At 54.7% G+C, this 20158-nt stretch overlaps 2 protein-coding genes across 3 annotated transcripts in view; one reads left to right on the top strand and one right to left on the bottom strand.

Moving 5' to 3' along the window:
- Positions 1 to 3752, top strand: part of ATF6 (activating transcription factor 6) — a 74447-nt gene extending 70695 nt beyond the window's left edge. For both annotated transcript variants that reach the window (XM_062616275.1, XM_062616274.1), the window contains exon 16: positions 3073 to 3752. In XM_062616275.1, coding sequence (XP_062472259.1) covers positions 3073 to 3281 — 209 coding nt within the window. In that variant the 3' untranslated portion in view covers positions 3282 to 3752. The remainder of the gene's footprint in view (positions 1 to 3072) is intronic.
- Positions 3753 to 5861: 2109 nt separating this feature from the next.
- OLFML2B (olfactomedin like 2B) lies at positions 5862 to 19761 on the bottom strand. The gene is made up of 8 exons (XM_062616273.1): positions 19548 to 19761; positions 18275 to 18538; positions 14776 to 14883; positions 11496 to 11672; positions 9613 to 9841; positions 8362 to 8886; positions 7712 to 7888; positions 5862 to 7406 (listed from the first exon to the last, which is right to left on the bottom strand). The coding sequence occupies exons 1-8, from the start codon at positions 19689 to 19691 to the stop codon at positions 6805 to 6807; spliced, it is 2226 nt and encodes a 741-aa protein (XP_062472257.1). The 5' UTR covers positions 19692 to 19761; the 3' UTR covers positions 5862 to 6804.
- Between the last annotated feature and the right edge of the window lie 397 nt (positions 19762 to 20158).

Genomic DNA, 20158 nt, shown 5'->3' with positions numbered 1-20158 from the left:
AAGAGTCAGGTACCCTGGGTCTTGTCTGAGATGTGGTCATCAAGCCTTTCCTTAAAATCTGACAGTCACAGATGCCCTCTGGTCTCCTGAGGTAGCTTCAGACAGGGCTTGTAGTTCATTATGATTAGAAACTTTGCAAAGATAAATCTGTTTCTCTTGAGATTGAGCTGATAATTTCTAGTCCTGCCATGCTGTTAGCTTATCCACAGTGATCTGCAGTCCTCAAGCTTTTTCTGCAATGCTTCTGCCCAGCCCCATTTTGTAGGCAATTTCCAATTCTCCTGAGCATTGTACTTCACTCTGGCCTTGGTTGAAATGCATCTTGAAGATTTTGGACAGCCTCTCTTATCAAAACTGCAGTCTAATCCAGTACTCCAAGGTGGTTGAAATTTCTCCAGTTCAGCATCTTCCAGAAATCTTACAAGTATGCTCTCTATTCCTTATCCAGATCATGAAACAGTTTAATGGCATCGAGGTCAGGACAGAGCCATGTGGAATCATTTTTGCAATGCCTGCCCCTTTGACAGTGAGCTAATCTTTCCAAACGTCAGATTGCTCTGGCTGCCTTCAGGTCATGTTTGCCTGGTGTTTTGCTGAGAGCATCACATGGGCTTACGCAGAGCATCAGCCACTCCACCCTCCAGGCTGGGGTGGGCTGGGAGGGACTCTGGTAATGGCCATGCGCCCTGGGGCTGGCACAGCCTTCAGACTGCTCCTTTCAGCGCAGCTGGTCCAGGCCCCAGCAGCATCACCAAGCAGTGACTGCTGTCTTTGTGTCAAATGTCACCTCCTCTGCTAGGTCAGTTTGGTGCTAATTGCAATGAGAAAGGCTGCCAAAAATGCCTGTACTGGGAATTGAGCCATTCCCGCTACTGTCCTTATCCCTGTGAGACAAGTCCCTTTGCAGGATCTGCCTGCAGTTGTTCTTCATCTACAATGCCTTCAGCCTAAAAGGGGAAAGAATCAGGTATCTGCCTTTAAACCTGAGTGTCACTCCTGGGCTAAGTCACATACACAGGACAGGATCTGAGCACTTTGCAAGTGCCAGGGTTGAGTGTGTGTCCCTTCCATGCCTGCTGGCCAGAGGCTCATTGGGAGCATGACTCCTCCCAGCTATCTCAGGTGTGGTGGCCTCAGAAGACACAGCACCTCTTGCACAGGATAGCAGACCTGTGGCTTACTTAGTCGTGGTCCACGTATTTGCAAGGGGAGCCTGCGTCCGTTCTGGGAGAAGAGGGATCCCAACTGGCTGAGATGTGCTGATCCGATTCCCATGCTCCCTGCTGCCACACACACAGCACAGCTCCATCCCTCCACGGGCTGCTCTCAGGATTGCTGTTCTCCATGTTGTGCAATGCCAGGGAACCTAATGATAGCCCACTGCGCTGACTACTGCGGGCAGACATGGGAAAGTCTTACTGCCTTACCAAGAGGATTTCCTGGCCTTGGCTGCCATCCCATCCCACCTCACCCTCTTGTGGCTTTGGAGCACATATTCTTACATAGCCAGGGTCCTATTGAGCTGTTGTCTGCAACGTGAGAGCTGAGGAGCTGTGCTTTCAGCTCGCTGTATCACGGGAAACTGACCTGTTCCCATTTGCTGTCTCCAGGCTCTTTAGCCCTCCGCTCTCCTGCCAGCTTACCCTCATGCCCCTCCGCTGCCCTGTGCAGCCCCCTTGCCTGAGCCGCACTGCCAGCACAGACCTCTGCAGCCGTCTGGTCCTGAGCTTGTTGGGTGGGAGCCAAGTGCATATCCAAAGGATGAGAGAAGGAGTGACCTGGAGGCATGGTGTCTAAAAGGGTCCCAGCTGGGGACCAGGAGGGACAAGGTGCTTGTTGTGGTGTTTGGGTCAGCAGCACAGAGACATGTAACAGCTGCTCTTGGCCTTGGTCACTCCGTGGCACATACAGACCTTTTTCCATTCCATTTCTGCAGGTGGGGGCTTTGATTTTGCTTACAGGCTCTCAGCCCCCTTTAGCAAGGGTTTGCTCCTGCTTTTCATTACTATACCAGACATACTAGATCTAATGGCTTCCACAGGTGGCATGGGGTGCAAGAGGGTCCAGCCGTGGTTGTCAGCTGTCATCCAGAGTCAGAGTTAATCCAGGAAAACAGTAAAAATTAGTAATGTATATTGCATTCCTCCAATCCATACGCTTTCCATTAGGTTATCTTCCATCCTCCTTAGCACAGAAAGAAAACCCTGCCAATGGCAGTCTTCTGACTCTGAAAGGCAAGGATTGGTTGTGCCTGGAAATCTGATCTCAACTCTCTCATTCCTGGACACACTGTCTATGCAGGGAATAGTTTCCCACCTTTAAATCTAGGCAGCAGATGCTAGCCATGTGTACAGCCTCTGCATGTAAGGCCAGGAGCTTCTGCAGCAGCAGACGTGCCTGTCCTGGGACTGCGCTGGGGTGATGCAGCCTGGCATGCCCTTGTGCCAGGATCCCATCTGCTGCCCTGGGTTTCCCTATGTCCGGAGGTGTCTCAGGGTAATGGCCTTGCCCAGTGTCACCATAACATCATGCAAGTAACAACAGCTGGGTCTGGGTGGTAATGAGGCACAGTTAATTCTTTCAAGCAATCGCATTTTAACTTTTTTCATTAATAATCTGGTGAAGAAATTCTTCTAGATCCTCAGTGTCAAGGGGGTTACAGTATTCTTAAACCAATAAAAAGAAAGTGAAACAATCAGCTTGCTATCTTCACTCACCCCTACACTTTAGTGGATCAGGAACAACAGTTAGGTAATAAATTTATACAATACAAACTCCATCAGTAATTATGTGCAGATGACAAAGGGGGAAAGAAAAGACTTGCATTAATTTCTCTGCGTGTGCCTGCAGTTGCCTGACATGGCCTGAGCCCTTTGAGGTGTCACAAGCAGGGTGGGGCTGCACTGTGTGAGATGGAGCTCCATGTGTGGAGCTGCAAAAAATGCCTGGGGTCTCCTTCTCCAGCTTCTGTGCCAGACAGAAAGAGGTCCAGAAAGCTCTGGTTTTGGTGCTGTGGGATCACCAGTTTGCAGGGCTAAGTCTCAACTTCGGGGTTTTTTTTTACTTTTGCAGAGAATGTGATCAATGGGCAGGACTACGAGGTGATGATGCAGATCGACTGTGAAGTGATGGACACCAGGATCCTCCACATCAAAAGTTCATCTGTCCCACCATACCTCCGGGAGCAGCGCCGAAACCACACTAACACCTTCTACAGCGCATCTCCCTCCGTCCCAGAGACGCCCCACGCCCTGAGGGCTATTGTCAAATCTCTGCAGTAGATCCTGCAGCAGCAGCACCTGGCACACAGCAGGTCCTGTTGCCAGACTGAGCCCCTTTGCCAGCAGGTCTCTAGGGCTCCTGGCACATCAGCACAAGGGCAGACCCCACTTAGCCCATTCCTGTGCCTGACCCTCCCCAACACCCGTATCCTGCCCAGGGATTAATTATACTGCTCAGCTGGCTCCTTGGCAGGGACAGGCCTGGGAGACCCATGCTGCATGCAATGCCTGGTCCCAAGGGTGTGGGTGGGGCACTCTGCCACAGTCCTGGTGTTGGCGTCAGCCACTGGTGCCCAGGGCTGGCACAGGGAGGACAAAGGACACAGGCCGTCCCTGCTACTTACACACTGTCCAGAACTGTGAGTTGTTTGGTTTGTTGTTTTTTTGTTGGTTGTTTTTGTCCCCATTAAACTCCTCCTTAGGTGGGGTGCTGGGGTCCTGCCCAGAGACACCACTGCAGAGACTTCCCTCGGGGCAGCAGGAGGAAGCTTTCAGTAAGCTCTCCCTGCAAGTACAGAGAGAGCCACAGCCCTGCACTGAGCCTGCCACTCCAGCCCTGACCCTACACCCCAAGGACAGGAGCATCCTTCGTCTGCCAGAGTGGCTGTGCTGGCCTGGACAGATAGTCCTGCTCCCCTTCAACCCCATATGCCTGCCCAAATCCCTGCCCATGCAGCCTCCCTTGCTGGGAAGCCCTGGGCTGCTGCCCAGGATGGCAGCAGTGCCGTGAGGCAACCCAGCCCCAGCTGCCCTGCGGGATGGTGGGACCCCCCACTTACAGCCAGAGCACTACAAGCAGAACAGCTTACTACACTGGTAGGGGTGAGGCAGTGTGTACACACATGCAGAGTAGTAAAAGGTTGGAGCTTGCCCTAGGGGTGATGATTTAGTGGAGCACATGTATTTGTGGAGAGTGTACTGCTGTTCTTTTTTTGTTTGGTTGGTTTGTTTTTTTCCTTCTGTTTCTTGCTTGGTTTGGGTTTTTTTGTGTTTGTTTGTTGGGGGGGTGGTGTTTGTTTGTTTTTGGTTTTTGGTTTTGGTTTTGGTTTGTTTTATTAGATTTTATTTTATATTTAATGCTTTTCACTGCTAACAGCCTATGAAGCAGTGTTGGATCTGCTGGGGCAGAAGAGCTGTTCAGTGGGACACAACAACAGCACCTCCCTCCTGACATGCAGACACTTGCATACCCCTTCTCTGCCTTGCGCTGACAGCTACCCATCACGCAGCGAAGCAGCTGCTGCTTGTCCCTGGGCACTGAAGGACCAGACATGGCTCTTGCTGCAGCTGAGTGCTGCCGTTATACATCCTGCTGCAGAACTCTCTTAACTGGTCCCAAGTTTGCCAGGCCAGAGTTGGGCCGCGGGGCTCCAGCACGTGGTGCGCTGCTGTGTTCAGCTGGGATGAGACCCCAGCAGAGCATCGGCCTTTCCTGATGACTTCAGCATGTTACATTATATTTTTTCCCCTTTGCAGTTAGCATATAAAATAATGGGCTTCAGTTTGCCAGCCAACTGCATTCATTGTCTGAACTGCTGACTGATGTGGGGTGTTTTTAGTATCATTATTATTGTTATTAATATTATTTGTGTGTGCAGCTGTTAGGAAATAAAGGTTGATCCTGTAGCAAGACAAACAGCTTGGGGGAGGCCAGGAGGAGGGTGAGGAGCAATACACCCCTGTAAAGTATGTGCCTTGCAACACTATGGAAAAGCTTTGCCCTTTGCCACGTAGTCAGCGTGAGCTTCACAGGCCCCCAGTCCCCTCGGCGCTTGTGCTGCTGGGAAGCAGCCGGGCTCGGTGAGGGCTTTGGCTGTGCTCCTTGCACCAGTTCCTTTCCTGGCCCGGCCCCACCTGACTGTGGGCCAGCTCACACACTAGTCAAAACCAAACCCCAGCAGTGCCCCAGGCAGCGGCACGCAGCTCCCCGCAGCCCTGCACAGGGGTGACCAGCCTCTGGGGGGTGCCGCTGTGTGGCTGGGTCAGGGACCTGGCGTGGTGGATGAGCTTGGCACAGCCCAGCCCGTTGGAAAGGGCTGCTTGTGGGGCTGGGGGCTCGGGCATGGCTGTGGCACCACATCCTCAGCCAGCACCCAGGGCCTCAGTGACGGAGAGCGCCTCTTGGCCCGTGTAGTTCTGTTCTCTGTGTCCCTAGTACTGAAGGCAATAAAATGGTTATTTTATTTATTATTACTATGTTGCTTGTTGACACTGCTTTGCTTAAGCAGATGATTAGTTCAGCGCTGTCTCTTGGGCTGCGCAGCACTGCTGCTGTCAGAGGCACATGCACCCAGTCCCCTGCTCCTGAGGAGGGGGCACTGCATGACTGTTCACCCAGAACCTGGGGAAGAGGGGGCCACCACAGCCTGGGTGACCTGGGGGCAACTGCAGGCATGACAGAGCCAAGCTCTTCTCACAGTTGGACGCAGCCATGCTGCCCTGCCCTGGTGCCAGGCATCAGCAGCCTAGAGCCTCTTTATGTGTAAATGAGCATTCCCCAAAACAACCAAGACCACCACCCTCCCATGCATTTCCATGCACCCAGAGGGTGAACCAGACCCAAAGAAAGCCCCAAACAGCTGCAAAGGTACTGGATGTTTTATTGTTGACAGCAGGTAAATACAAGATGCTGCTGGGCAGGGCAGGCGCTCCTGATGGCCAGCAGCCAGGACCAGGGCAAGCATGGCAGTGAGAGGGCACGTGGGAGATGGAGCGGCAGTGGTATGGGGAGCCAGGGCTCCCCCAGACACACAGCTCCCCACCCGGGCAGCCCAGTGCCTGGCCGAACAAAGCCTTTGCTCAACAACCAGCAATGGGGACTATTTTGGGTTACAAAATGAACAAACAAAAGCCATCTACACGTATTTACAGTCCCCCTCCCCACCGCCAGCTCGCTCCAGATGCGAGTCAGGGCTCAGGGTGCACCCAGCCCCCAGAGCAGGATGCAAAGGGCAGAGCCCAGGCTGGAGGGGACAGTCCTCGGCCTAAGTGCCAGCACCAGGGGCTGCCGGAGCTGCACTCGCAGCCCCATTGTACAGCAGAATCACCAAAGGGCCTGCTGACCGTCAGCTGGGAAGATGGTCACGGGAGACAGGACAGTCCCATGGGACATGCACATCCTCTGCAAGGACAGGCAGACATCAGCATCCCACTGGGACCTGGTGCCTGCAGCAGGAAGGCCACCTTTGCACTGGTTGTGGGTCTCTTGGTGAGCATTGTTAGATGAAACCTCTGAGGAGGACTGCATCTAGGCCACCTCTTCTCCCAGGCAGGAGAGCTGGGTCTGCTCTCCTGAAGGAAGACCTCCCTGCAGGAAGGAAAGCCAGAAGCAAGGTTACAGCAAAGAGAAAGGGGGTGGTTCTGGCCTGGGGATCGATCTACAATCCGCCATAAAAAAAAAAACAGCTTAAAAATCCATCATTTACTCTTTGATTTGTACAAAATAACAATAATAACAATAAAAATAATAACAAAAGGTGCTGGTGGCCCCTGGCTCGCAGTGCCCCACTCTGCCGGGGGGGTCTCAGTAGGCAAAGATGACATGGTAGGTGACTTGGTGCCCATTGTCCCAGGCGTAGAGCAGGCGGTCCTTGGGGTTATAGTCTATCTGTGTGGTGTAGGCGTACTCATTCTCAAAGAGCAGCCGGGGGATGATCTGCGTGTTGGTGTGCGTGTCAAAGGCATAGGAGATGTTGGCGTTCCTCTTGTTGTAGCTGTCGACTGCATACAGGACCCCACAGATGACAAAGCAGTTCCCATAGAAGTTCTTCCGCAGCCCTGTCCGCCACGTGGTCTCCTTCTGGGTGCTGAGGTCGGCCGCATTCAGCTTGCTCAGCACAATCACCTCTTGGTTGAAGCCCTCATAGCTGATGGCTGGGTAGATAACCCACAGGCCATTTTCATCCACAGCAAAGTCCACATCCGAGTGACCACGCCACCGCCACGGGGTAGACTCCTCATAGGCCACATCATGCAGCATGGCCCAGGCAGCCACGTACCGCTGCTTCAGGTCGTATTTGATGATGTTGCGCGTGAAGGCACGGTTGTAGTAGAAGGAGCCATTGTAGACCACGTGCCCCGTCCCAATCCAGCTGTACGGGAGCTTGTAGGAGTTGCTCCAGCGACCTGTGCGGCAGAGACACCTTGCTTGCGAGACCCTTTGCTTTGGGGTTGGTGGCCCCATCAGCAGCACCCTTTGCCCACAGCCCTCCTGCACTCCCTTCCCAGCCACCAGCAGCCGCCTGGTGTAGCGATAGGCAAGTCCAGAGTCACAAGGGGCAGCCTGAACTGCCCTGTGCTCTGAACTCCACACACCACCAGCACACAAGAGGGGAGGGTCCCTTCCAGACAACCCCCCCATGGTGCAGCATCCCAGGGACAGGGACACTACTCAGACCAGTCGAGAAGCGTTGGGGATGGTGCAAACCCACCTTGCTTGAAGTTGTCGAGGTTCCTGAACTCCACCAGCGTGTTCCCGTAGTAGTAATTGGTGACATAGATACGCTCCTCCTGGGCCAGGGGGTCCTTCATCCAGGCACCCTCATTGCGCCCATAGGTGTTCTGAGTGGTGGGCCCCGAAATGGTGGATAGCGTGTCCTTGCAGCGCCCTGTGCAGGCAGAGAAAAGCTTACAAGGCCAGAGGTAGTGCAGCCATGCTCTCCATGCTCCTGCTGGGGGTCTGCAGGCATCACCCTCCTCCAGCCCTTTGCCCACCCAGCAGGTACCCCCACTGCCTCAGCCTGGGCTCAGCCTTATGAGGCCCAGCAGCACTGGCCAGATCCTGCAAACAGTTCCACAACAGCCTCAGCCCTGTTCCTGCCCCAGCTGAGATTGCTGTCTTGGGTCCATCTCCAGGGAGGCCTCTTTCTTCCCTGCCTGGCCCCTCAAGCTGAGAGGAGACTGCAGTAGGTTCCAGAATTAACAAGCAAGTAAACCTGGCACCGCAGTAAAGTGCTGTCCAGCCACCATCTCCATGGCACCTCCCACCCGTGACTGAATTCAGGTGTGCTGTGCTTAGCAGAACACACTGCAGGCACAAGTCAGCCCTCATGCTCGCAGCTGGATCAGCGCAGGCACTCACCAATGATGTTCCTGATGTCCTCCTCCTCCAGCGCTTGCTTTGGAGTGGCAGGGATGGTGGGACTGATTGGTGTTGGAGGGGTGCTTGCTGGTCCCCAGACTCCCGGGCTGCTCTCTGGGGCAGGGCCCATCCCCATGTCCCTTGAGGTGCCAGTGGTGGTGGCCATGGCAGGGCTGGGGACAGCAGTGGTGGCTGTAGATGGGCTTTCTGTGGCTGTGGCCACCACTGTGCTGGCCAAGGCTGCCAGTAGCTGTGGAGTTTCCTCTTCCACCAGCCCCGGCAAGGCGGTCACGGTCTCTGGGGTGGCATCCAGCGTGGGCTCTGTGGACATGGCAGGGGACAGGGGCACTGTGGCCATTGTGGCGGTGCTGGTGGCTGGCAGGGTGGTAGGGTTGCTGGCAGGGGTGGGCGGCCATCCCACTGGGGCAGGCTTCCTTGTGTCCTCACCCGCCCTGCTGCTGGGCCTTAGGAGCTGGTCCTCAATCAGCAGGTCCACCGTGTTGTCCCCGCTGAACAGCTCGTCCGCTGGCAAATACAGGCATGGGTGTCAGCCCCACAGAGAGCACGAGTAAGTCCTGTACAGCCCCTCTGCGTCCACCCCACTGCTCTTGCTCCTCTGCCCACTTGTCCAGGCTGTATTAAACCCATCTGGTTTCCCTGTTAATTTCCAGGTGGAGAAGGGCTGTGTGAACTGCAGGGGCTGATGGTCAGTGAGACCCCATCACAGCCACATCCACCACCTCAGGCTGGGCAGAGCAGGAGGTGATGGAGAGTGATTCAGTCTGCGAGTTCCCAGAGATGGAGCAGGGGCTCCATGCTGCCTGGGACAGGACAGAGACACAACTGCAGTACCCAGCCAGATCCCACCCTCCTAACCCAGGCTGCCTTCCAGCACCCCGACCACTGCACAAACCTCCCTGGATGCCATTGGGCAGGCACATTTGCAGGACTAACGTGAAATAAACTTGCATTTACTTTTGGAAATGTGTTGGTGCTGGGTATTTTAAACTAAAGCAGTGACTTATTTCATTAGCTACCAGGGATTTTCTATGGAATAACAGTGCTGTAGTGGTCCCCCACACAGGGCTCAAAGGCTGCACAGGGGTGAGGTACCAATCATCCCACCTCCAAGCCCTTCTCCTATGGTGACCCCATGTGCCTCCCAGGGGATGAGGCAGGACTCAGGGGTGGACACTGGCTTTGCAGCAGGATGCAACCATCCTACTGGACATGGCTGCAAACCCAACTCACGTTGCTCCTCAATGTCGTTCTCTGACTCAGTGGACTGGGCTTTGTAGTAGGTGACCCCTCGGACAACGGTGGGCTTGGAAGGAGGACGGCTCCTCACATGTAGCTTTCTCTGCAAGAGCTGCTCGGGCTTCTCATCGTCCGGAGAGAGGTGCAGCTCCGGCAGGGACTCAACAGAGTTGATCTGCTGGGATATGGTTTCCTCTTTCAGGAATCTTTCTTCATATTTTCCCTGGAAGAGACGCAGGAGGTTGTTAGTGGATGAGCCAGAATAGCCATGTTTTGGCAGATGAGGCAGGTCAGGCTGGCCAGATGAGCACTGGGTAGGACACTGCCCTCCCTCCCTTCTCAGAGTCATCTTCAGTCCTTTCTCCACTGTGAGAAACCCTTCAGGAGGCAGCAGGGGTGGCAGACCAGCATTGCCTCTGCACGACATTGGTGCCACCCTGCAAAACTGGGACTCGGTGCTCAGTAAGGCACAGGCTGTGGGATGCAGGATGTGAGGGCAGGGTGGGGGGACCCCGAGGCAGCATTCTCAGGGCACAGTCCTCATTGCAGCTGCTCACACATCCACTCCTGCACTGTCAGCACCTGATCCATGGAGAGCATGCAATGTGCACTGAGCTTTGGCATAGCAGGGGATGAAGGTCCTGACAGGCAGGGACCAGGAACCATCCCCAGGGCAGGGAGAGGGACCTTGCCAGCCAGGGCAGGAAGCGGGAGCTCTGCACTGAGGCAGCCACCAGCTGCCACAGCTCATGCTTGACGGATTTCATCTCATTAAAGGAAATCGGAAAGACAGCTGAAAGACTGAAGCAGTGCCCATTTGGCTGAGCAGACAGGCACAGGGCTCCTTCACAGCCCTGCTGCAATTAACAGAGAAAAAAAGAGGAACATTGGGAAATAAGGTCACCCGGGGTAATAAAAGCCCCACACTTCCTTCTCCTGCCTGGCCTGGGCTGGCTCCTCTCCAGTGGGCAGCAGAGCCCATGCTCCAGGTATGGCCTGGGGAGCAGGGGAAAGGTGCTGGGAGTGCTGCCGGACACAGAGCTCTGCCTGGAGCAGAGTGCACAGCACATCAGGGTCAGTGCCCCACAGTGCACAGTGGGAACCCATCCTTCTCTCGAGGGCTTGGGGAGCATCCCCCTGTGTAGGACACGCAGGGGCCATGTGCAGGGTGCTCTCACTCCCTGTACCTGAGCACCCCTCTTTGAGCTGGAAATGATGCAGCAACAGACCCTCCATCCCCAGACACCTCCTTTTGCCCTGGAAAAGGCAGGATGCTCCAGCAGCCACCCAGCACGGATCAGAGCAGCAAAGCAAAACAGCAAGGCGGTCAGAACACCCTGGGCAGGCCTTTTCCCAACACTCTCTCTGGGGCTGCACAGAAACCACTGCCCCAGAACAGAATGCCAGTGCGCTGGGGCAGTCCCCGCAGGGATCCCCACAATCTGGGGCTGGAGGCTCTGCCTGGAGCCCGTCAGGAGCAGGGGCTGGCTGGGGAGGGGTAATGGCCCGGGAGGGATGGAGAGCGGCCGGCTGCCCTGCACGGAGCCCCAGTCCCTGCTAGTCAAAGGCTCCGAGTTTCGCAGCGCTCCCCAGCCGCCCGCAATGACATCATGCTTTCCAAGCAGCACCGCAGCTGACCTCGCACACCAGCAGCCCCAGGGGAAGCGGGGCGGCCCGGGGAGCTGCCCGCTCCTGCTCCCTCCTACATCCCGACGGCAGCCGCGAGGCGCGGGCTGGAGCCGGAGGCACGGAAGTGGGGTCGGCTGAGCCAAGGAGAAAATAACCCTGGGCCAGGGGCCACATCCAGAGACACCCTCAGGGCTGGCTCGCGCTGCAGCAGCGATCTCGAGCCGTGCAACCCGCCTGGGCGGTCCTACCTCTGCATGCATGTAGGCAGCCTCAGCGTCCCGCTGCAGCGAGCCCTCGATGTCAGCAAGGCTGTTGGTGAGGAAGCTGGAGCAGTTCTCCCGGTCCCTGCGGTGGGGATCCTGCAGACCCTCCTCCACGCTGGCTCCTGCACCATGGCCTTGCTGTGTGAAGTTCCTGGACATGCCCTAGAAAAGCAAGAGAGGAGATTTTATCCCGTGTAAAGACAAGGGATGGAGGGTCCACAGTCCCATCCTGACTGACTGCTGCCTACCTGACCCCTGAGGCAAATCCTTGAGGTCAGCATCCCACTTCTGGTTTCTCTTCCCCCAGTCCTGCACCAGTACTTGGCAGCTCAGTGCCATACTCGGGGATTGCTCCTCCCCACCACCATCCACTCCCACTAAGAGAGGGAGAATGTGGGGAGGAGAGGAGAGCCATGGACCCCCAGAGAGCTGTCCTGGGACCAGGAGGAAGCTGCAGCTGGCTGCAGCTCATCAGGCAGCCCAGGGCAGACAAACCTTGTGCCCTTCTCAGTCTCCAACCATAGGCATACCTGGTATCCAAGAGGTTGCTGCAGTCTCTGCTCATCACTCCTTGGTATTTTACTGCTTTGAATAGATGGCACATCAATCACAGCATTTTTGCACAGAAAGTGAGGGTGGTTCCCCCAGCTCTTCATTATCAATCTGTTCCACCATTAATTTCTCCTAAACCCACCATGACCTCCATCTGCAAACTCAACATCACCAGCTGATGCAACAGCTGCAAGCTAAAGACAAAGCAGAGAAGATGCCTCCCTAGAAAAGGCTCTAGCTCTTTGGAGCAAGTATTGAGGGTTCCTTCCCTTTACCAACACCATTTCTGTAAAACGCCTTGTTATACTGCAGCCAACTCACAATAACTTCTCACCTCTGCAACACCACTATCATGAGCTCAGTTAACCCCCGGTCCCCCTTCATGGGCATCTGAATTACCAGTCTTTACCCAGGAACTGTGAGACACACATTTATCACGCAATTTCTGAGGCTGAGTCCAACAACACAGGGGCTTCTCAGCAAGCATTTTCTGTAGTAAGAAAAGGAACAGAGGATTTCATGACACTCTCCTAGGAGCAGCACAGGAGCAGAAGCAGCTATGATAACATCCTCTTCTTGGGACGGTGACTGATCCTGACAGCCCTGTGTCCTTATCACTTATTCTGTGTAATGTTTGGCTTATGACTTGTTTAGGGATAAAATCTGCCTCCCCTTGAGTGGGGAGGCACCACCAAAGCCTGGCCTGTAATGCTGCTTGAGGCTGCTCAGCTGCTTTCTGAGGAGCAGCTGCCAAAAGCACACCCGCCTGGGAAGCCGATGCTTTAAAGCCATGCCAGGCTCTTGTTCAGCATCTCAGCTGTCCATATCAGATCCCGTGGTCAATGCAGGGTGTGATCCTCATCTTCCCAACAGGAATTTACATGCTAAGCCAGCAGCAGGAGGCATTTCACACCTGTTGCCTGCGCTGCCTGCATTAGCTCTGCCTTGCCCCAGATGATGGGGGCATGTACCAGATGATGATTTTCCATCAACCCAGACCTCTCTTGTCCTGCTCCATCCCATCCAAGTGAGTGCAGGCAGGTTCAACTGCTTGCTACATGCTCCCACTGTCATACTTCTGGGAAATTAAAAACCCAAATCTGTGAATTCCCCCCTCCTACACCTTCATTGCTCCCTCTCTGGACAAACTGCATCAGCCAGACCGAGCTTCCTGCCTGTCTGCGCCGCTGAGACAGGCTGCGAGCAGAGCAGCCATGCTGCAAGGTCATCCTGATGTGTTTAGACATACAACTACCACCAGCACTGCTTGCATTGAACCCCTGTGCAGGAACTGGCTGGTACACAGGGCCACTTTGGTGCCAAAGAAGAGCACAGTCAGCTGGTTTCAGGGGAGACAAATTCATGGACCACAGATCCACAAATGATACCGGAAAAGACCTGTTCCCTTCATCATCCCTAATCCAGCCAACTGTGGATGTTAAATAGCAATAGACCGTCAATCTGTCCTGATGGGGCCCTTCCTATCCCGCGCTCTGGGGGAGCGTGCCACGGTACAGGTCACACCACCAGATCTGTGGCCATCAGTGTCACAGGGGTAAAGCTCCCCAATGGGGACGTGCAGCACAGGGCTGGCAGCACAGCTCCCACTTCCTTCGCTCCTCTCCCCTAATTAGGAACCCAAGAAACAACCGGAGAATATGCTAAACCACAGGAAGAGGGTGGGATTGCAAACAAAAACATTGGTGCTTTGTTAGTTTTAGACCTCAAAACCTTTTTTCTCCTTCTGGGTCAATTGCTGTGCTTGGAAACACAGAGCCCCCCAGGCAAACACGCTCCTCTCGGCTGGCTCTTTCCTGACCCCAGGATGAAGCACGCCGTGCCTTCCCGAAACACTTTGCAAGCGGAATTTTGGCTTTATAAATCATCGCCTTTCGGCTCCTGGCTGCAGATGAACAGGACTGCTCCACTCTGACAAGAATGTGGAATTACTGTCCCAGATACGGACCACGGGAGAAAACTCCAGTATTTAATCTGGCAACCTGTTGCTACATAGCTGAGCACAGCTTAACACACTGCAAACCCTATGCTGTGCTAGCCAAAGAAATATTAAACTGCATGGGAGTGAAAAGTATTTCACTGGAAGTCTCTGAAAAAAAAAAGAAGAAAAGAAAAGGAAGGTACTTTATGTATCTTTTTCAGAGTGAGAGGGTTCAGCTCTTTCTTAACACAGGCCAAGATTTAACTTGGTCTTTAAGGAATTTGACCTCCTTGGCTACCAGCAGTCCTGGTAAGCATACCCCAACACCAGCCCTGGACCTCTAGTGCCCACATCAAACAGCACAAAAGCAGTCACTTCAGAGCAACTATCACACCAGCACAGACGTAAAACTTGGAAGAGGAAAAACTTAACAGCTGGCCTGTCTGTCCCCAAAGGGATACTGGTTCCTATGAGGCCACAGCTGGGATCCTACATCCAGTTTGAGCCACAAGGGATAGAGGGACACTGGAGAGGGTCCGGGGAGGTTAACGGAGTGATGAAGCACTGGGCACTGCCTGTGAGGAACACAGAAGAGTCTGGTCTGGTCTGGTCTGAACAGCCTCGTCTGGTCAAGTTTAGTTTCAGCCTAATAGTTAATTAAGATTTCTTCCTAAGTAACAAGGCTCTGAACACATCAAAGGTGCCAAGAACTTGACTTGAGGCAAGTCCTACTGAAGGCAACAGCCTCAAAGGAGAGAGCGGGACTCATCTTACCTCCTCGAGCTTTTCCACCCGACCCACCAGCTTGGTTGTGACTGAATGCAGCTTCAGAAGGTCTAAACCATAAAAGGCACTCTCCAGCATCTCGACAATGGAGGACAGCTGCAAGGCAAAGGGAGCACACCGTCAGTCAGAGGCACTTTCTGGTTTGTACATGTGCCTGCATGGTTTGTACAACTCAAGAGGCAAGAGCAATGCACCCATCTGAGTGAAAGTTTTTCCTTACACAGCCCTGCTGCTGTGGTCAGACCACAGCAAGCAGAGCAACACACACCACCTCTGCAGAGCTTCAGGAGCATGTTTTGGGTGCTGGGAATTAGCAAGCAGAGCAGGGAGAAGCACTGCTCTCCTTGGCAGCACTAGAGAGGCTCTGTCACAGGCACAAAGGATTAGCTACTCCACCAGTGACATGACTGGCAGCAAAAGAGGCAACAAGAGAACAGCAGCTCAAATAAAAGTGAGTCTGAGATCACTCTGAGTTCATGCCATCCTGTGCTTTTTTTTTCCTGGAACAAGAAGAAACTTGTTTAAAAACTTAAAAATATTCACAAATGCAAGAGTGAAGCAACTAAAACCCAGTGCCAGCCTGGTAACAGCTTGCTTCCCTGGAGATCAGCTCTGCCACAGGGATGCTGCCTTCACCTTCAACCACCCATTTCAGAGAGGCTCTGCATTAACTCACCCCCTTCCTGCAGCAGGAAGGGCTGTGTCCCCACATCCTGCCCAGAATCAGCCTTTGCTCACCAAGCCTGGGGATCCTCGTTCTGCATCTCACAGTGCTCAGTCTGCAGAGGATAGTGCTGAGCAAGACACAGGCTGGTGAGGAGGGCTCCTGGGCCATTCCCTGCCTTGGGTCCCACACGCACCCACTCCCTGTACCCACATGCCCAGCATGCTGCTGCAGATCCTACAGCTCCGACAGCTGAGAAGTGTTTTCAGTGCATGGGAATTACTACAAGGTGGTGAAATTTTCTCCCAGCAGTTACAAACTGGTCAACAGAGCTCCCCAAACATGGAAGAAGTGCAGGCAGCACTGCTGGCAGCACGCTGAGTTTCCACCCCAGCCTCTGCAGTCTCCCTGTGGAGCTGACAGCAAAGGAAAGATTTTTTTGGGCCAGATAAAATGTCAGCATTAAGAGACAAGGACTGTTTTATGGCTACGCATCCACTTTCCACCAAGAACTGGACGGAGACGACCGATACAATGCGTTCAACTTGCCAGACAGCCACTGGAGACATGTGCTTTCCCTCCAGGCTGGACAGTTTCCATCAATGCACAAAGGCCGCAGACTTTATTAACCACCTTCCAAATCTTCCTGAGCACAGACTCCTTGCAAGACTCTGCACCCCAGACCCCAGAACACACGCTGGGCCTGCAAGCAGGGAAGCAGCATGCTGCCACTTTACGAAAATAGATCTTAGATTTAGCTATCCCTGCCAATACCAAGCTGAGCCTCCCAAAAAGATCATACTGATGCACACCAGCTTGATGTTTCCTTTCCTTCACCAGCTGCAGACTTTGCTCTCATTGGCCTGATGGTCCATAAAGTCCTATGGGACCTTATTAAAGGCACAGATGGGACTGAAACCTTCAGCTGGGATGCTCAGCCTAGCCATTCAGCTGAGCTGGGGTGGCTCGGGTACATTCCTGCTGCCTGGGCTTTCTACTCCCTTCCTCACTGCTCCCTCAGGGGGACATCCTCCAGCCCATCCCTCATAAAGGAGGGCTCTCATTTTAGGGAGCTTCTCATGGCTCTCCCAGCATGTGGAGCATCCAGGGCTTTTGAGTCGGAGCGTAAGAAAGCCTCATGAAACACAACAGACATAGAGCACGACTCTACATGCTTCCCACTGCTGCAGGGGGCAGGAACAACGCCCGTAAGACCAGCCCTGGGGCTGTCAGGAGCAATGAGGAGGCCTGGGTTTCCCGGCCCCCCTGCCGATGAGCGTGGGAGCTGCTCCTCATGAGTCACACAAGAACTGAGGCTGTATCCCCTTCTGCTTCTCATCGTCTCCTACAAGAGGTGGCTGTTCCCAACGAGCTCGACCTCAGGAGGGGCTCTGTGACCGGTGGGAATGCAAGCCTGTTTTCACAGCTCCTGGGGTTTGACTCTTGCAGCCCAGAAAAAACCCACGTGTATGTATTTGGATAATCCTTGTGAAAAGGTTTGGCTGCGACTCCTTGAGAAATGAGCGAGGGAGCCTGGGCCAGTTCCTAGAGGACAAGCTTTCACACCACAGCTGGCTGTGAGCTGCTCCCTGGTGGGAAGAGGCAGCCGGAGCCAAGGGTGCAGCTAGCCATGCCGCCCTGCTCCTCCTGGAGGCTGACCAGCTCTGGAGAGGACAGGGAGAGGGGTCTGAGCTGCTGGTGAAGGAGCCTGCTTCCCAGTGAGGGACTACAGGGGTGACTCTGTCATCTCGGAGGGTGCCCCCACCCCTAACCACAGGGAGCTCCCAGCTCTTCATCTAAGGCCAAGTGGGACATCCTGGCTTCTTCTGCAGACGAGGGACCACCAAACAACTCCAGGCTGGGTCTGCTCCTTCTCTGAAATGATGAATTGTCTGCCTGTGCCTGTTTATCTTCCCTAGCTGCAGGGAAGCTTGGACAAGAAGCTGCTAACTGTCTGCAGTCAGGCAAGACAAAACACATCCTTGAGCTCCAAGTTAATTAGAACAAGCCCATCATGGTGGCCCCAGTGGCAGGCTGCCCCACAGCACCTTACATGCTGCCTGCTTTCCCACCTGAGCTGGAATGAGCAGCACTGCCCCAGGGTACATCCCAGCACTCAACCTTTTGCTCTGGGGACTCCCCAGGGCTGAACCAAAACAGTGGCCCTTTGGGGAGGATTTCTGCTGCCCTGTGCAGGTAACAAACTGGAAAACCCAGCAGGGTCTGCTGCCACCTGCTAGACCAGCAAAAGTAAGCATCCACTCAAAGCCACGAGTACTTAGAGCAAACACTTTTGAAAAGAGGGAGATATTACTAAAGAGACAAAATACTGAATAGCACAGAAGTGTCAGCATTTAAACGAACAAAACCCATGCCGCCATCAGCCAGCTGTGTAACACACCCTCACGCTGACACATCAGCAGCTTTTGGTCCCTGAAGCCAGAACAGCTTTTTGCGTGGGCCCTTAGGAGCCCCTTTCTGTGGCCGGAAACGGACCTGGCAGCTGCAGAGCTGTGCCCCAGGGACACGCAGTGCCGGACAAAGGGCAGGGAGCAGCCCAATCCCTCCTGGGCTTCCAGCACAGGCAGCCACAAGGGACTCCGGGCAGTGTGGGGTGAATGGGGTGAATCTGCAGCTGCTCACATCAATCCCTTGAGCTGAGCTTGATTTTCATATCAAACATGCAGACATAAAGCTAACTAGGAGAAGTTTTATAAAAGAAAGTTTAGGAAAAAAGTTTTTTTTAAAAAAAAGCCCCTAAAGAAAAGGCTTCAGAGGATCTCCTCCTCCCAGAAGAATCCCAAATTCAAGGTGCTCTCCTACCTTCAGGTCGCTGCTCTCCGCCTCCCGCAGCTTCTTCAGCCTGAAGTCCCCCTCGCAGGGGTTGAGTGCCGAGGGGGGGGCTACGCACGCACACTTGCAGCTGGGTCCTGACGTGATGGTTTCCACCGTGTAAAAATCCTCCGCTTTGAACGCGCCTTCGTTAATCCTTTGGCAGGCGCCACGGCCCAGGGGCCTGACCAGGCATTTGCACCGACAGTCGGAGCCTTCGGACACCGCCTTCACCTTGTCATAGTCACCTAACAGCTGAGTACAGGTCACCAGCAGTTAGCAAACATCTTCTCCTCTGCTTGCCCAGCAAGGGACAAGGGCACCCTAGACTTCACGGTCCAAACAAGGACACTTTGGGCACCCTAAACCTCAAGGAAACTGGCCAGCTCTTCCAAAATCCAACAAGTTTTCTAGATAGTGCAGAGCTTTCTGATCCCTGCCTACAAGGGGAATAAAAACTGGCTTCTCCCAATAAGGCATTTTTTATTCCACTTGGCATACAGTGGACCTAGCCACTTGGAATCTTAAATACAGGAATTTTAAATATGAACTCCATCCTGCTATCTTTTAATGCTCTGTGTTCAATAAACCCGGTAAGTCACCTGTCACCCTGAACAAGGTTTTTTTTACATGGGCAAACAGGGTAAGGGTGTACTGGAAGGGTTGCTGAAAGCCACTCTGCGAGCAGCGTAACCTGGTGGTGAAGCAGTATTTCTGATTAGCCCTATACAATGCCAGGAATTTCCTTTACAGAGATTTGCAGACAGAGCTTCTGAAAGCCCAAGCCCAAAAATAACTTCAACAGTACATTTCCAATAGACTCCACATTAGCCATTTCCGAGGGCAGATAATAACACACAGTCTGATCGGCCAAACCTAATAGAAACCTCCACCACATCCTACTGGCGGGGAAAGAGCCTGGATCCCTCCCCTCTGCACACAAAGAGACTCCACCAATTCCCCTCCTAAAGAGCTCCCCGGTTTTGAGCTGCCCCCACAGAAACGATAGCATGAAAGCTGTGAACTGCTCCCCTCTGGGCTTCAGGGAGTTCACTGCACCCCGGGACGATAAAACTCCCTGCAGGGACATCCACCCTAGCACCGCCGATGAGCGCCGTGGTGCGCACAGCATCCCCCAGCACCACCGAGCACGCACATCCAGCATCCCCCATCCCGGCCCTGGATGCACACAGCATCGCCCAGCCACACTCCGCGAGTGTGCAGTTCCCCCCCCCGGGGTGCCCCTCTCGTCGCCAGCAGGTACCTGGGAGAGGATGTTCTCCTGGTTGTCCGCCTCGTCCTGCAGCGGCTCGGCGGAGGGCCCGGCCGTACCGCCGGGGGGGGACCCTGCTCGGCAGCCGGCGCCCAGCGCGGCCAGGCAGAGCAGCAGCGGCAGCGGCCGAGCCATGGGCGGGCGGCAGAGGGGCCGGGGCCAGCGCGGAGCCGCCGCTGCTCGCTCAGGTGCGGCGCGGCGGGCGGGGCGGCGCCGGGCCGGTCTCCCGCCCCTGTCGGTCGGTTCTCCCTCCCTCCGGTCCTCCCTCCGCGGCGGGATAGGCCCCCGGGCGGGGCCGAGTGGGCCGCGGGGCGGGACCGGGACCGCCCCGGGCGGTGCTTCCCACCTGCGGCGGGGGCTGTCTGCAGCCTAGCCCCAGCCCGGCGGGGACTGGGGTCGGTGCTCAAGCTGCCCCTGTGGGGCAGGCTGCGGCCAGAAGGAGGCTGGGGGTGACTTGGGCATCTCCTGCTCCCTCACATGGGGCTTCTCTGGAGGGCTGCAACCCTTCTCCCCCAAAATAACCCACATCGCCTGTCTGTACCAAGCAAACCTGCGTATCCCACCCCTGCAGCTTGCCAGGGAGCTGGTGGGGGACAGAAAAC

Source organism: Pezoporus occidentalis, unplaced genomic scaffold (genome assembly GCF_034315485.1).
Source record: "Pezoporus occidentalis ecotype Australia unplaced genomic scaffold, CSIRO_AGI_Poc_V1 ctg189, whole genome shotgun sequence".
NCBI classification, from domain to species: domain Eukaryota; kingdom Metazoa; phylum Chordata; class Aves; order Psittaciformes; family Psittacidae; genus Pezoporus; species Pezoporus occidentalis.
The sequence above is the reverse complement of the archived record's forward strand: the minus strand, read 5'-3'. Positions and strand labels throughout refer to the sequence as shown.

Coding starts and splice junctions, on each gene's coding strand:
- OLFML2B (XM_062616273.1), bottom strand. CDS start 19,691: ATGGCTCGGCCGCTGCCGCTGCTGCTCTGCCTGGCCGCGCTGGGCGCC. Junction 9,842..11,495: donor CTGCCTACATGCATGCAGAG/GTAGGACCGCCC, acceptor CGTCTCTTCCAG/GGAAAATATGAAGAAAGATT. Junction 7,407..7,711: donor CCTCGACAACTTCAAGCAAG/GTGGGTTTGCAC, acceptor TCTGCCGCACAG/GTCGCTGGAGCAACTCCTAC.